The 16,293-nt window shown below is 50.6% G+C and overlaps 1 protein-coding gene across 1 annotated transcript in view; it reads left to right on the plus strand.

The window, feature by feature from the left end:
- Window positions 1-7,676: 7,676 nt before the first annotated feature.
- Hunk (hormonally up-regulated Neu-associated kinase) overlaps window positions 7,677-16,293 on the plus strand; it is a 108,569-nt gene continuing 99,952 nt past the window's right edge. The window contains exon 1 of the mRNA XM_005345342.2: window positions 7,677-8,557. Within this exon, the coding sequence (XP_005345399.1) occupies window positions 8,297-8,557 (261 nt within the window). The 5' untranslated portion in view covers window positions 7,677-8,296. The remainder of the gene's footprint in view (window positions 8,558-16,293) is intronic.

The following is a 16,293-nucleotide window of genomic DNA, read 5'->3' on the forward strand; positions in this document are numbered from 1 at the left end:
CTCTCTCTCTCTCTCTCTCTCTCTCTCTCTCTCTCTCTCTCTCTCTCTGTCTCTCTCTGTGTGTAGATGGAGGCTGCTCATTCGTTCCTGGCTGCCCAGACCCAAAATAATCACACAGAAACTATATTAATTAAAACACTGTTAGGCCGAATAGCTTAGGCTTCTTATTAACTAACTCTTACATCTTAAATTAACCATTTCTATTATTCTTTGTATCACCACAAGGCTGTGACTTACTGGGTAAAGTTCTGGCATCTGTCTCCTTAGGTAGCTACATGGCATTTCTCTGACTCCACCTTCTTCTAATCCTCTATATCTGCTTGGAATTCCTGCTTTGCTCTATTCTACCCTGTCATCAGCCCAAAGTAGCTTCTTATTTACCCAATGGTAACAAAACACATTCCTAGCATACAGAGGAGAATCCCACTATATATACATTAGAATGACATGCAAGTTGCAGTCTAATAATGGTTAGTTATGAATTGAAAGTCCAAGAATCTAGGAGCTGCTCAATCCCATTGCCCTTATGTAGGCTTCCAACAAAAGGTGTGGCCCAGATTTAAAGCATGCCTTCTAGCCTTAAGGTCTGGATTGCAGGCACTCTGTCTTCCTGCCTCAAGATCTAGATCACAAATGTGCCCCCATTCTGGATTATAGTTCTTTCCAGATACAGTCAAGTTGATAACTCAGAATAGCCATCACAGAAGGTCAGTGCTGAGCTAGCTCTTTGTCAGACAGACAGACAGATAGACAGATATACATCTGGGTGGACCTGAGGGTCAAGCTAGCTACAGAAGCAGCCACCCAGCTGTGTGTATAACTCCACTGTGACTGCAGCGCGGGCTCTGCCCTAGCTCACACCCGTGCCTATGGGCAGAAGGGATCATTGATGACCCACTGGCGGGAGGAAGAACATAAGCTTGGATCTTGGCTGCTGTACGAAGGTACAAGTCACAAGTAGAAAGTGAGTGGATTTAGCTGCCTTCGCGGAGGCCCTGAGACCGGCAGTGGGGTCTTAGCGGTGTACCCGCTTTCAGGGTGTACCCGCTCATCTTCCGTGTTGTAGACAGAGTTCATCTCCTCACCTTGCCATTGTTGATGACGTCATCATATGACTAGCTGTTGATTAACTTCTCTACTAACATTGATTTAGGTATCATTTGTTTCCTTACTGTTATCTAGGCATCATCTATTTATCTAGAGTTTATTGATCGACTCGTATCTCTATTTACCTGCTATCTATTAGTCATTCTCTGATGACCAATTCTCTCTCTCTCTCTCTCCTTCTTCTTCCTCTCTCTCTTTCTCTCTCTCTCTCTCTCTCTCTCTCTCTCTCTCTCTCTCTCTCTCGGAGACATAGTCTCACACAGGTAGCTCAGCCTGGCCTGGTACTCACTATGTGGTTTAGGGTGGCCTTGAACTACTAGCAATGCTCTTGCCTTAACCTGAGTACTAGGATTATGGCTGTGTGCTACGTGCCCACCTCATCTCTCTTTATCTGGTCATTGGACACTTAGTCTTATCTACGTATCATGCATTGTCACCATCATTATCAATGTATCTACTTACCCGCCATATATTCATTGCTTTTTCAATTATTTACCTATTATTTTTTGTACATTTTCTGTCTGTCTAGTCTATCTACTGATTTATCACCTTCAATCATTCTATATAGAGACTCATTGGCAGTAACAAAGGCGTCAAAACAGACAGTCCATAAGGTCAGGGTCAAGGAGGCAGGTGCAGAGGCTTGTGGGTGGGTCGCAGCAGTGAGCACAGGGCATGACGATGTCTCCAACCCAGTATGCTTCCTAGATGCTTCCATCGAAGAGGAGTTGACAGCCATGTCATTTAAACTGTTCACTCTTGCTTTTCTTTAGACTTACCATTTTCTGACTTACATCTTCAATGACTGTGATATAAAACTGCCATGCGAACAGTAACAGCACACAGAAATGCTCTTCCCTTTCCAGAGGAAGAAAGCTGGACCTAGGAGATGAGAAACCACTATGTGGTCCCTTCGCCGGCCTTGTTATCGTGGAGGAAAAGCAGCGGTGTCCACCAGCAGGGGGCGCCCACCTCTTCTTGTCAGCCCACCTGCCTGCTCCAGCCAGACCTCGGCCGTCAGTTTGGGCTCAGGTCATCGAATCAGTGCCACAGCCTTTCCTCTTACTGTCTCCATGTCTCCACACAGGCTTGCTCATCGTGTACTCGCTCTAAAGCTCCCTCACGCTCTTGCTACTGCCGGCTGTGTCCAGAAACGGATAAGAGGCTGCACCCAGCTAGGCATGCTCCGTAAGCTTGGTACTGATGGTAGCCCTTCCCTTCCGGCTATAATCCACACATGTAACTTATCAGAGAGGTTTATCTCTGTGGCATGAATATTTATTTTTTTCCATAGTGTTCCCTTGGGATGTATACAACTCCAGCAGGACCCAGTTTTTCTTGCAATCTCTCTTTTTCTGTCTTATTTATTATGGTGAGTTAAAAATTCCACCAACCACCCCAAATTTGTATTTGTTTTCCTCCCGGGAGTCAGGCTTCATGCACAGCACACTTAACCAAAATCCCAGCCCTCATGAGGCTGTAGGTCCTGAAGGGATACAACCAATAAAGGAAACTATGTAATTTCTCAGCTGACAATGCCTGCTATGAAAAAAATAGAAGAGGGAAAGAATACAGAGGTGGGCGCAGGGGGTGGGAGTCTGTTTGTATTGCAGAGAAAGGGTCACAGAAAAGGCCCAGGATGGAGACATTTGAATAGGCGGTGCAGAAAGTCCACAGGGCAGTGGGCTTCCTGTGCAATCTACTGCAGCTGGAGTGGGGTGACTGAGGGGGGATGAGGGAGGTGACATGAGACATGGGAAAGAATGTGGGTACCAGGGGGAGATGCAAATCTCAGGGCCTTGTGAAGTGATGGGGGGGGGGACACTGGTGTTGATGTGACCATTTTGACCCGCAGGAGGACTGTGCGCTATGGTGTCTTCCCTGTGGAGTGATTTCAGCGCCATTCCTCCTCAATGCCTCCATCTGGGATTTGGAATCTGAGAGTCCTGAGATCCCTGATGCTGGAGGATACATTGCGCTTCCTGCAACAGAGCATCCTTTGGTTCCCAGGGACTGACGCAGGCACAACTGTATAAAAAGTACAGCTTTCCTAGAGGGAAAACCATTGTCATCTTGTGTGAAAATGCACCCCCCCCCCAGGATGTCACTGTGGTGGCTAGTGGGAAGCAGTTGCGGAGGTTTGGCTTGGTAGCACCATCCACATCCTGTCACCTTCTACTTGCCATGCCCATCCAAAGCCCAGAACCACCTTCTTCTCCCATATCGATAAGAGTCGAGATGAAGTTCTAGGTTGAGCATCTGCAATATGCCAGGCAAATGAGTGTGTGGAGCAAAGAAGTGGTAGAATCTGAGTCCCGTTTAAAAATAAAAGAGATTTATTTTTTTTTTGTTTTATATGTGCCTGCTTCTCTGCATGTGTGCACCAAGTGCATGCAGTGCCGAAAGAGGCCAGCAGAGGGCATCAGATACACCTGAAATTGGATTTGTGAATTGTGAGGGTCATATGGTTACTGGAACCTGGGTTCATTAGAAGGCCAGCTGGTGCTTGGAACCATTTAGCTGTGTCTTAGACCCTGATTAGTAAGAGAGAGTTTTGGCTTGGTGTAGAAGCAAAGGACCATAGTTGGGAGGTGGTTGGACTATGGTGACGGGGTGGAAGTGGCAGGTGATCACCAGTGGGTCATGGTAGAGACCAGAATTATCTGATGTGAGAGATACAGGGTTAAGATGGAGAGGAAGCAAAGGATGACTGCTTGATGCTGAATTCGGGGGAAGCCCAAGAAAAGCAGAGAGGTGTGGGTCACGGCGCCAAATCAAGTCTGAGATCCCATCAGACAGCCTGGTGTGATGAAGTCAATCCATGGGACTTGGAGTGAGGAAAGAGGTCCAACCTGGAGGTAATGAGGCGTCTGCTGGGTTTGGGACAGTCTGAACTGACTTCTCTCGGTGTGCTGGTGGTCTGAATGAGAACGGACCCCATAGGCACATGTGTTTGAATGCCTGTTCTGCAGTTGGTGGAACTGTTTGGAAGGGATTAGGAGGTGTGGCTTTGTTGGAGGAGGTGTGTCACTGGACATGGGCTTTGAGGTTTTAAAGCCCATGCCTTCCCTAGTGAGGTTTTAAAGCCCACGCCTTTCATAGTTAGCCTTTCTGTGTCCTGAGGCTGTCTCATCAAGTAAGCTCTCAGCTATTGCACCAGGGATGCCTGCCTGCCGGCAAGCATGTCATCATGATCACAGACCCTGTTCTCCTCAGGAACAATAAGCACCAACTTAAATGCTTTCCCTTATAAGTTGCCTTGGTCATGGTGTCTCTTCACAGCGACAGAAGAGTAACTAAGACCAATGAGAGAACAAGGAAAAAGAGACGCATTATAATATGACAGCGAGTGAGCTAACACTGTTTTACATGTTAAGGAAACTGAGGCAGAGAGGTGAAAGATCACTATTCCCTCATGAGAAGCCATTGTTGTGTGGGTACAGCTAATGCAAGGCTACCCCTGCACACCAGACTTTATGGCTGGGGAACCCCTCATTCCTCAGCCTTTGCCCTGAGCACAGTCAACAGCTGGCTGTGTGGCAGGAATCACAGCGGCCATGAACTCAGGGGACACGGTTCAAATCCGGAGTCTGCTATTTACCGGCTGCTTTGCTAGAACCGATTCGCTGATTTTTCAGGACGGGTTCCAAGCAACTTTTCTCCATGTCCTCTGCCTTTGCTCTGCTGCTGCTTCTCCAGCTACCACGCCACCCCTGCCAGCCTAACCCTCCTTGGCCAACTCTCACTTCCTGGCAGTGCCAGCCTGATAATTTCTAATTGTCTTTGACTGCTTCCAGCTGGGTCTTGTAGCTGGCGTACTGTGGGAGCACACGAACAGTCTCTCAGCCATATGGAGGGAGGACAAGGAGAAAAGGAAGAGCAAGATGGAAGCAGCTGGCACAAGTCAACCGAAACAGCTTCTCCAGGCGCCCCCGGCCCCCTGCGAATGACGATGCTTTTGAAAGGGTCTGGCAATGATAAATGATTAAATCTGCTGATTCCCCAGAGGTCACAATGGAACAATAACTTTAGAAAGTAATTTTTAAGGTTTACCTGAGAGAAGATGGGGGTCTTGCTGTCCCCAAGCAAGAAAATGTCATTGGACACTGAGTAACTGATAGCCTTCGTTCAGCCAGTTGCAAACACTCTTTAGACAAATTTGTAGCTCAGACACCATGCAGGGCACTGTAGGGCAAAATACAAACCAAATGAACACAGCCCCTGTCCACGGATTCTAAAAAAGAAGGCCGTCCAATAGGCAATCTGGAAGATAGAAGGCGGATGTGAAGCTAGTGGTACCCAGTGAGAAGAACGGAGGGTTCAACAGCTTATAGCAGCTCATTGGTTGCGAAGGGCTTCTCCTAACGGCACACCTGTGATGGGGGAAAATGGGTCATAAGCAGCAGTTTGGAGGTAAGCGTGGATTAGTGAAAGAGTGGAGTTAGGAAAGCCAAGCCTGGATGAAGCCAGATAACTTGTTTGTAAAAATGCTTTGTTTTAAACCATGTATGTATGTATGCATGTATGTGGGGAGCATGCACACACAAGGGCAGGTGCCTTGGGAGGATAGAAGATGGCATTGGAGTTGGAGTTACAGGTGGTTGAGAGCAGATCAGTGTGGATGCTGGGAACCTATCTCTGGACCTCTGGAAGAACAATGTAGACTCTTAGCCACTGAGCCATCTCTCCAGAACAAAGGCTGCTAGCCTGTAATACCCCGAGAAACCCTGTAAACTTGGGGCTTAGTAGAGGCTCTTCAGTGATGTGTGTTGGCTCCTCAGATATACATTTCCAGAATACCTAGTGTGACGGTGATGTAGATGTGCTTATTTATCTTCTGAAATGAATTCTGGAGACATTCCTTATTGAGGAGAGCCACTTTAGACAGCAGGAACTGTAGTTCAAGAACCAGTTACTAAACCCAGTCAGGAGTGGGATTTGAACTTCTCTTTGGCATGCATCCCAGCCAATAGAATTAGCAGTGAGCTTGGAGCAGGCCCAGGCAGCAGGCCTGAGGAAGATTTAATGGGCCTGTACTTTCCCTCTTCTTCACCCCTTTCCTGACCTCTACCCTGGGAGGGCATAATCAAAACATCAAAAGGATAGGAAGTCTCCATTTGGTCATCAGTGACTTCCACCACTTATGAAGTGGCTCATCCACAAATGAGTTCTTTCTGGGATTTGCCTTGAATTGCAACAAACAAATCTCCAAATTTTCACAAAGAGCTAATTTCCTAAAATTAAATTATACAACATTGGGAAACTTCAAATCCTTTCCAAATGGAAGAGCCACCCCAACACGGGCTTAATCCTCCCCACACTTTGGACCTAGCATCCCCGGGGCTCTTTCCCCACCTCCCGCCTCCTTAAAATTAAATTACTGAATTAGAAACACGAGAGCGATTGGATGAGCCCTGCAGAAAATGTAGGAATTAAGAAGTCCCTTAAGTACAGCAAGAAAGCAGCGGAAAGCCTGTCTTTAATGTGGGAAATGCAGAGCCGGGAGAAGCCAGCAGAAGACAAACACCAGACTGGGTCATCATAGCAAGGGCGGAGACTGACAGCACGTAGTTCATAACAACTGACGCTGAAACCTGAAAACGGGCATTTTTCGGGTTATTTTTCAGATGGGTCAGGGACTCCTCCCTCCACTCCCCCCCCCTTGAAGGGTGATAATTGTATCCCCTCCCCCACCTCAGAGTATTAATGTGGATCGATGATGTCATACCTGTTTACTGCAGGATAAACAATGAAATGAACTTTGTTAGAACCGAATCCTCCCGTTGAGCTCAGATGATGTGTGATCAGAGGTTAAATTCTTTGCATTAGACACGGCCACCTCAACAGGTCGCATTTTGGAAAAGCCTGTCTGCATCCTTGATTTGTTCAGGGAAAAAAGAAAGAGGAGCTCTGGGCTGTAGGAGGGTTGAGTACCCTTTTCAGTTCAGGAAGATGTTGAGGATTCTGGAGATATCTGGTAGGTGTCTCTGAACAGATGTAATTGTTTATGTGAGATCAGTACAGTCACAGGGCCCACAGAACAAAAGCATCCAGGAGCTGCAAAGCTCTGGTCCGAATCATCCAGCAACCACCGACATCATCGCTATGGAAAGAAGAGAGGGTGCAAATGTACAAGCATAGGCAGCAAACGCCCTGGTTCCTATGCTGCCGCCACTACTGTTAACTGTGGCGGCTGCTTCTTCACCAATCCAGCAATCTGGTCTGCGTGCGAGCACAGCCTGCTACGTTCCCGTCCGTCCATCCATCCATCCATCCATCCATCCATCCATCCATCCATCCATCCATCCATCCATCCATCCAGGGTCCCTACTGTGTGCCGGGTTCTGGGCTGAGTACTCAACCCTCCTATAGTCCAGAGCTCCTTTTTTGTCTTTCCCCTGAACCTGGTGGGTGCGGCTAGTGCGGAAATTCACCCGGGAAAGGTCCAGAAAGCTCAAGCCCAGAAGCAGCCCGATCCGCGCCGCCACAGGCGGCAGGTCTTGGGCAGCCCGGGAGCGCGCGTCTCCGTGGCCGCGCGGGGTCCCCCTGTCTGGCGCTCAGGTGGCTTCGCCGCCCACTCCATCGCTCCCTTCCCCTCCCCTCTCCAGAAAGGGTCGAGTTCGGCTGTTGCGCGCGGGGAAGGAAGGAGGGGCTACGAGGGATTTGAAAGTGCTCAGGCTGCCGAGTGGAGCTCTCGTCTGTCCCCGCCGCCCGCGAGCGGATTAAATTTCTGCAAATTTAAACTGAATGAGGCTTTCTTCTGCTGCCTTCCAGAGGGCGCCTGCAACCCGCCGTGCACTCCTCTCCAGCGGGAGCGGCCCCGGGGTGCACCGCTGACGACCCGGCGGGCTAGAGGGCGGCGGCGCCTGTGTTTGGGGGACCTCGCCACCCGACTGCGCCCCTCTTGGACTAGCAGCCGCTTCGCCCAGCACCCGAGCAGGGTACCCGACGGGACGGCGGACGCGATCTAGGCGACCGATCCTCCGAGGACGAACTTCTCGGGGGCGGGTCCCCGGTCGCCCCGTCGCCAGCTATTGTCTGCGCGCCGCGCTCGCAAGGAGGCGCGGGGGGCGTGAGCGCGAAGACCCGGGCCGGGCGGGGCCGGGCCCAGGGCGGCGGCAGGAGGAGCCGGGGCAGTCCGGGGAGCCGGAGGAGGAGCGGCTGCGAGCGCGGGAGCCGAGCGGGCGCGATGCCGGCAGCGGCTGGGGACGGGCTCCTGGGCGAGCCGGCGGCGCCGGGGGGCGACGCGGGCGCGGAGGACGCAGCCAGGCCGGCGGCGGCCTGCGAGGGAAGTTTCCTGCCCGCCTGGGTGAGCGGCGTGTCCCGCGAGCGGCTCCGGGACTTCCAGCACCACAAGCGCGTGGGCAACTACCTGATCGGCAGCAGGAAGCTGGGCGAGGGCTCCTTCGCCAAGGTGCGCGAGGGGCTGCACGTGCTGACCGGAGAGAAGGTGAGCCCGGGCGCGCGGGCCTGGCGGGAGGACCTGGAGCACTGTCCCGCGAGCACTCTGCCTGACTTTCCAACCCTGTAGAGCTAGACGCACTCTCAGGCTCTTGCAGTGGGCCACCAGGCATTCACTGATGGGTGATTGGGGCGGGGGTCAGACTCGTGGGGTGGGGGACCCGGACAGATAGATGTACCCGCGAAACTACCCCGCACTGTCTTTCTGTTTTGTTTTGGAAGGGTGCCGCCTGGCGGACGCCAGAGAAGGGGGCGGGGGGGGGTCACAAGCATAGAGTTGGCGTTGGGGGCCCTCCTGTTTCTGACCTTAGGGACGATAGAACTAGATCTAGACCGGTGTGTGTTTGGGGTGGGGGTGGGGAGCAGGGGGGTGTCAGCCTTGCTTCTGGAATGTGAGGCGGGAGAACAGGGCAGCCAGTCTCTGAGACTGCTTAGAGTTTCATACCTCCTGGGCTCTGGTGAGGACGTGGAAGAGAGCGGTGGCCCAGGGAACTACCCTCTCCACTCGCGTGGGCTGTAAAGATCCTGCTTTTGGCGGGTGCAGAACTGCACAGCTAGCCCCCCCCCCCCGGGACTTTAGAGATTTGGAGATACCTTTTTATCTTTCTAGGGGAGGGTAGAGGAAAGGAAGCCCTCCCCCACTGGAGTGACACTACTTCGACCTAATCAGAAGTTAGAGGGTGTGAACTCTTGCCAGGCCAGGTGTAACTTAGATTTGTGAGAAGAAACCTAAGAGGCTGCCTTACTTTAGAGGCTGGGTGGCCCCACACAGGGAGTTACTCCTGGCTGCCGAGCTGGTATCCTCACTCAGGCATCATACTCCAACACTTCCCCCAGGGTGGGGGTTCATGCGGGAGGAGGAGCGCTCAGAGGGTCCTGGAATCGAATAGCCTGAGGGACAAACCCTCGCGCCTGCTGCTCTAGGTTCCCCTGCCCAGCCTAGGAGTTAGCCACAGTGTTAAATCTGGGGAACTCTGGTGACAGGCCCAAGCTGCTGCGCTTGCCTTGCTAAGGCAGTCTCCTGATACTTTGTTTCCCTTCTGGTTTCTGTTGTCTTGGAGACCCCTACATCTGAGCAATGGACTCCATCATCCTTAGAATTGCCCTCTTTTTCTGTTGCCGTCCCAAGTGGGGTGCCCCTTCATACTGGGTAAGCAGGGCTAGCCTGAGTCACTTTCAAAAGCACCTCTTGCCTGAATTCCCAAGCAAAAAGCAAGAGTTCAGTATGAGCTCACTTTAGCTCTTCAGAGAAGAACAAACTCTTCAGACCCGGCACTCAGCGTTCTAATCGGAGTAAGCAAAAGTTTATTTACTCTTCCGTGTGCCGTGGGCTGCCTATCTGACGCACCGAGGTCCACTCAAGGTGGTGGGTTGCTGGGTGACTCTGTGAACGTGAAGTCACGTTCCTGTTCTTGTGGGGAGAGGTGAAGGAGTTGGTTTTTACGCCTAACCTATAGGATTCAGCCTGGCCATGTGAATCAGTTCTTTAAAAAGGGGAATCTCCATGTTAGTTGCAGAGTGGCAAGTGCCTCCCGTTCTCCTGTCCTATTGCTCCTGGTTCCTTAGAGGTTCTTGCCATGTTGGGCTGGACCTCAGCTCCTCAATGGTGTAGTTTTGCCCCATGGCATAACACTTTTGACCTTGGCTGACTGCCTGGGGATGTATTCCAAGTTCAGCCCTCTACCCCTGTCCTCCAACAACCCCCCCTCCCCCTTCACTTCTGGTCTCCTGTGCTACTCTTGCCCAACGAGGAGTCCTTGGATTACAAGGAATTCTAATACTGGGGCCCAGGCAGAGCGTCCCTTTCCTCCTGTCTCTATGATGGCTCAATTCATCTTTGCAGTGAGGAGATGTTCGGTGGATATAAAATTATTTCCCTGGTCTAATTAGAGACTCTGGTCCTGGATGGAGAGGTGGAGGCCAGGAAGGGATACTTGGTCATTCCTGCTGTGCTTTTCTCTAGCCAGGAGAATCCCCGCTCTGGGGACAAGGCTGCATCAGGAGGAACCTGGGTTTTTAGCTCCTTCAGTTGTGAACTTTAAAGAAACAGTGGAGTCACTCATGGCTTTTCATCTCCCTAACCCTACACCTTTTGTGCTTAGCTAATAGATGTGGGCCTTAGCAGACTGTAGAGATGAGAAGGCGAGGGGAAGGGGAAGAGGGAGAGAGAGATATCAGTGAGTTAATGAGTCCCCAGCCGTCTTTTCTTTTGGGTTTTGCCTTATTAAGCAAAGCTAAAGGAAAAGTGAAGGCAACCTCAAGCCATTTGCAAACAAAACTGCAGGCCAAGGGCTTCCCCCAGGGGCAGCGGCTGGTGTGAAGCCTGCCTTCAGCATACCCTCCATTGCCCATTCTTGGGATATTTGCTTTTAGGTGAAGCCTTTCATCTTTTTCCTTCCATTTTTAGTGGGTACAGGTTTTCTTTTTAAGAATGCAGCGATGAATACTGCAGTGAGCACTAAGCGTGGAAGGCTTCAGAAGGAGCGCGTCCCGAGAAGTGGGTGCCTGGACCAGGTGATGGAGGGAAACACGAGGGCCCAGCACCTCCGATTCGCCTGTTTCAGAGCATCTCCTAGCAAAGCATGTGTTTTATTTTGGTTGATTTGTGGCCAAATTCAGACTCTTGTTAGTTGAAGGCATTTGAAGCAGCGTGGGTGGTGGTAGTGGGGGGGTGTTTTGGATAAGGTGCACATTTCCAAAGTGCTTTGGATAAAATCCTCCAGGGTTTGCCTGGTGTTTCTGGCTTAGTCCAGGTGACAAACAAGTTCTCTACTCCCCTCTTTCATTTTGGGCTCAGCCCTATCTTGAGAGGCTCCTATTGCTGCTGCTGCCTGCAGGGCAGGGCAAGGCAGGGCATTGTTTTCACCTCAGTGGCCTTTAAAGTTGGTTGGGAGTAACCTGAACCTAGATGGCCCCTTTACTGCTGGACACAAAGGACGTTTTAGGGCTGGGACCTAATTTTGCTTTCCTTTAGCTTTCGGTGAAGACTGTGAGATCTGTCCATCTGACTATATAAAAATAAATATCCCCTTGATCATGTGAGGTTCTTAATTACTGTGTTCTCAAAAGTGACGTTTGGGCCTGGAATCATGCATTAGGTTCTGAAAAGCGACCGTCACTGTGGCTTTGAGGTAGAGAACAAAGTTGCTGAGCAGGAATAGGGGCTGGCAACTCTGACAGCCTGGGGGAGGCTGCACAGTGCTTCGGTAGGTAAGACATACTTGTGTTAGCCCCCCCCTCCCCCCCGCAAAGTTACTACCTCATTTTCAAAACATGGATAGAGTATAGCTGAAATGGCTCAGAGGTTAAAGGAGTCTGTTGGCAAGCCCGATGACCCACAGTTCCTCCCTGTCTTCCCTTGGCGGAAGAGAAGCCGTGAGAGTTGCCCTCTGACCCTCGACTGCCACAGGTGCACTTCGGTGCATGCCCCCTCCCTCCCGCTGGTAAATGTAATAAAATTAAAAATACTGAAGAACAAAGCAAAGAAACTTGATAGGGGGAAAGAACAAGACCGCCTGGGACCCAGCCGGCTTGGCAGGCAAACTTAACTCTCCAGCAGGGCACAGAAGGGGCGCCGCCTTCGCTAACCTCCACCTGACCTGTGAGGAAGAGGCCAAGGGTGCACTGAGCTATTTCAGATAACTCATTCTAATCTTTGATTTTTATTTTAAAAAAAGCTCATTTATACATTTCATTAGAGCTATTTCGGGGCTCAAAACAAGGACTGCCTGCTCAGTAAGCTGCAAGTCATCACGCGCGGAACACAACGGTACCAGGTACCTGGAGAGGAGACGTTACTAAAATTACCCTTTACTATGTTTTGCGGAGCAGGAGACATGACTAATTTTAGAGGTGGCCTTTTGGCAGACCCGTTTTTAGCAAGTATTTCTGAAACAAACAGATGCTAAATCCTGTATTTCTTCTTAAGTGCTAGGAAGTTCATGGGCAGTGGCTCCTCTTCACCGGCAGCAGGGCCCCGTGGTGAGAAGGAGGGGTTTGCAGAGGCACCTGCCCTGTGTGCTTTACGTGGTGAGGCAGTGCCTGTAATTTCCTGGATTACAGGTGGTGCGGCTGTGGGCGTGCTCTCTTGTGCTTCCCGCCTGGTCTCATCTTTTTGAAGTACTGGGGGTACGGTGGAAATTGGCATGGAGGGTTTTTCTTAGCGCTCATTGATACCGGGCCAAAGGACTTCAAAGGGCGCCGTGAGTCAGCACTGGTGCCGGCGAGCACTGGTGAGTCGGACTGGTGCCGGCGAGGAGGAGCACACCTTGCATTTTCTCTGCAGGTGCAGAGTCCAGGCTGCGTTTACTAATCTGACTCAGGTCTTCGGGCTCATCCGCGTGCGTCTGCGGGTCGCTGGCTATTCCAGGGAAGTGGCAATCGTCCAGAGTGGTGTTTTTCTTCCCAGCAGGGGTGGGGAGTGGCAGCCACATCCATCTGGAGAGATGGGCAGGTTGGGTCAATGGCTTGGGCATGAAGTGGGGTTTGTACTGGAGTGTTTTCCTCTTTCTATCATTCATGCTAAGTATGAGACTTTCTGTCTTGCCTAACTGCGCCCCTGTCAGTGAGCCTTATTTTATTGTTTTGTTGAGACAGGGTCTCACAGGCTGGCCTCAAAACTTGCTGTGTCACTGGGGAAAGTGACCTTGAGCTGCTTGGTCCTCCCACCCCCACCTCTAGAGTACTGGGGTTATGGGTGTTTGCCATCATGCCCCGTTTATTCAGTGATGGGGATGGCCTTATTTACTGTTCTATCGCTGTGAAGAGACACCAGGGCCAAGGCAACTTATAAAAGAAAGCATTTAACTGAGGGCTTGTTTACAGTTTCAGAGGGTGAGTTCCTAACCATCACAGTGGGGAGCATGGCAGCAGGCAGGCAGACATGGTGCTGGGGCCATAGCTGAAAGCTTACATCTGATCCATAAGCAGGAGGCAGAAAGGGAGACTGGACTGGGCTTGGACTTTTGAAACCTCAAAGCCCACCCCTAGTGACACACTTCCTCCAGGAAGGCCACACCTCCTAATCCTTCCCAAACAGTTCTACCAACTGGGGACTAAAGATTCAAATCCATGAGCCTGTGAGGGCCATTCTTATGCGAGGCCTTCATGCATGCGAGGCAAGCATCTACCAATTGAGCTACTCCAGCCTTCCTGTTTGCTCTGCCCCTGCTCTCCCACATCCACTTGCTGACCTGACCCCAATTTCCTGCTCTCTCATGGGAGTGTGGCTGGATGGGGAGACTGTCAGAGCTGTTGGACATGTCCTGAGACAATCTTTTCAGAGGCTTCAACCCAGATGAAGTTGGATTCTTAATGTTAGGGCAGAATAGTTCCAGGATAAGCAAGAAACAGAGTTGACATTTATTAAGAGATTTTTTTTTAATAGCCCAGGGGGTGGGTAAAAGCCCTGTCACCCACACTGATGACCTGAGTCTGATCTCCAAGGGTCCACCCGGTGGAAGAAAACAGCCAACTCCTGCCAGTTGTCCTTTGACCTCCACAGGTGTGCCTGGACACCCCCCCAACAATAAAAAATGTAATAACTTAAAATTGTAAATTTCAGGGCTGGGGAAGCGGCTCAGTGTGGAAAGTGCTTGCTGTGCAAATGCCGAGTTCGGATCCCGGGTACCCACGTGAAAGCCCTCTGCACACGGTAGTCTGTCTGGAATCCTAGCATGGGGAGGCAGAGACGGGGAGCCCACGGAGCAGGCTGTTTAGCCAGACTAGCCCAAGAGATGAGCTCGACTTTCTCAGTGTGCAGAGTGCAGAGCAGCTGAGGAAGACACGTGACATGTGCAGGCTTCCACACGCGTATGCACACCCACATACACGTATGCCCACATACATGTGAGGACACATGCTGGCGCGCACGCACAAACACATAAAGAGAAGCAGTTTTAACATAGATTCCTAAACATGAGGTTGATGGAGCGGTGATTAGGGGGAGGGCGGTACACCCCCAAGTGCGGGTGTAGCCTCTGCGAGGGAGAGCTCCGCCTGATTGTCTCAGCAGTAGCCACACATACGGTTTTGGTGGTTCTCTACTTGTGTCTGAAAAGGCTGCTAAGAAGTCCTCCTCCTTTGTTCCCTCCTTTTTTCTTCAAAAAGAAAAATGAGACTATGATCGTTGGGCGGTCCTAGAGATGCCTTGGGAGGGCTATAGTTTGGTACGGTAAAGCCGTGCATCATAATTGTTGTCTTTTACTGGAGATGGGGTTTCTTTAGGAAATTTCTGGAACATGGCTGGTGGAAGGGATATATGAAGAACTATGCTTAGCCTTAAGCATGGTTCATTGTTGCTTTAGCATTTGTACGTAAAGGTTCTCTGTGAAAGAGGTATTGACTATGCAGACAACCTTCACAGCCAGTGTTAACCGTGTTGGGATCCTTGACCAACCAGACTCCTGGGCGGGGCTTCTCTTCCTCCCAGGTTCCTTCATTTCCCCCGTCCTTCTATTCTACCTTAAGAACTAAGCAGGAAAGCATAGGAAAATCAGGGCCTGCGTGTCTCACACATTGGGTGATGCTGGTGAATTTGAGGGTCCTTGTCCTGAGTGCCAGTCCTGGGGCTGATATTCAGGATCTTCTGTGGGTTTTCTCCTTTGATGCTGTCCGCAGTGCTGCACAGGTGAGCATTCCCTTGCTAGTGTCTTTACCAGCATTGACTAAGCAGAGGGATAGCTTAAGCAGATTTTTCTCTCTGACTTTCTCTTAGTTTGCTAGGGTGGCACATTACTATAGATTCGGTGGCTTAAACAACAGATATTTGTTATGTCACGTTTCTGGAGATCAGAGTCCAGAATGAAGGCCTGGCAAAGACATGCTCCTTCTGGAGACTCTTTGCTTCTTCTAGTGCTTGGTGTTCTCAGCATCTTCAGTATCCTGTGTTGGTTGATGTGGCCCACTGGTTTCTGTTGTTCCTTTGTTTGTCTCCTGGCTGAGTTGCTTCCTTCTTCCAATAAAGGCACCCATCACTGAATTTAGAATCCACTCTAATCGAGTTTTGTCTCCTTTTAACTTGATTACATCTACAAAGACCCTATTTGCAAATATGACCACATTCACAGGCACTAGGGCACGGGTTCTCCGCCCGCAGTCTTGACCCCTTTGGAGGTTGACCACCCTTTCACAGGTCACATCTCAGATGTCCTGCATATCGGCTATTTACAGTATGATTCAAACCAATAGCAAAATTACACTTATGAGGTGGCAACAAAAATAGTTTTATGGTTGGAGGTCACCAATAACATGAAGAACTGTGTTAAAGGGTTGCAGCATTAGGAAGGTTGAGAACAACCGTGCTGGAGATTAGGACGTGAAGCTGTCTGCGTGGGAGTGGGGCATAGTTCAACCTGCTACACCTTAGGTCACTGTATTGTGTCATGGGTGACTTCCAGGCAAGCTGACCTCGAGGGAGAGAGGAATGTGTTCCTAAGGGCTAATTCTGGAGGCTAGAGGTCCGAGGTCAGGCTTGGTGGTGTTGGTTCCTTCTGAGAGCTGTGAGGAGAGTCTCAGAGTCTTACAGATGACTGTCTTCCCTCTGTGCCCTTCTATGTTGAAGGAAGCAGTCACCAGGTCAGCGTCCCCTCTAATGCCACCACCTCAACTCCATTACATCTCTAAAGACCTTGTCTCCGCATAAGTCACACTAGGGGCATGGAGAGCTCTCAGCTGTGAATGTCGGAGGGGTGCAGTTGGACTCTTACTTGTGTGTTCACACCATGC

Source organism: Microtus ochrogaster, chromosome 2, assembly GCF_000317375.1.
Source record: "Microtus ochrogaster isolate Prairie Vole_2 chromosome 2, MicOch1.0, whole genome shotgun sequence".
NCBI classification, from domain to species: Eukaryota; Metazoa; Chordata; class Mammalia; order Rodentia; family Cricetidae; genus Microtus; species Microtus ochrogaster.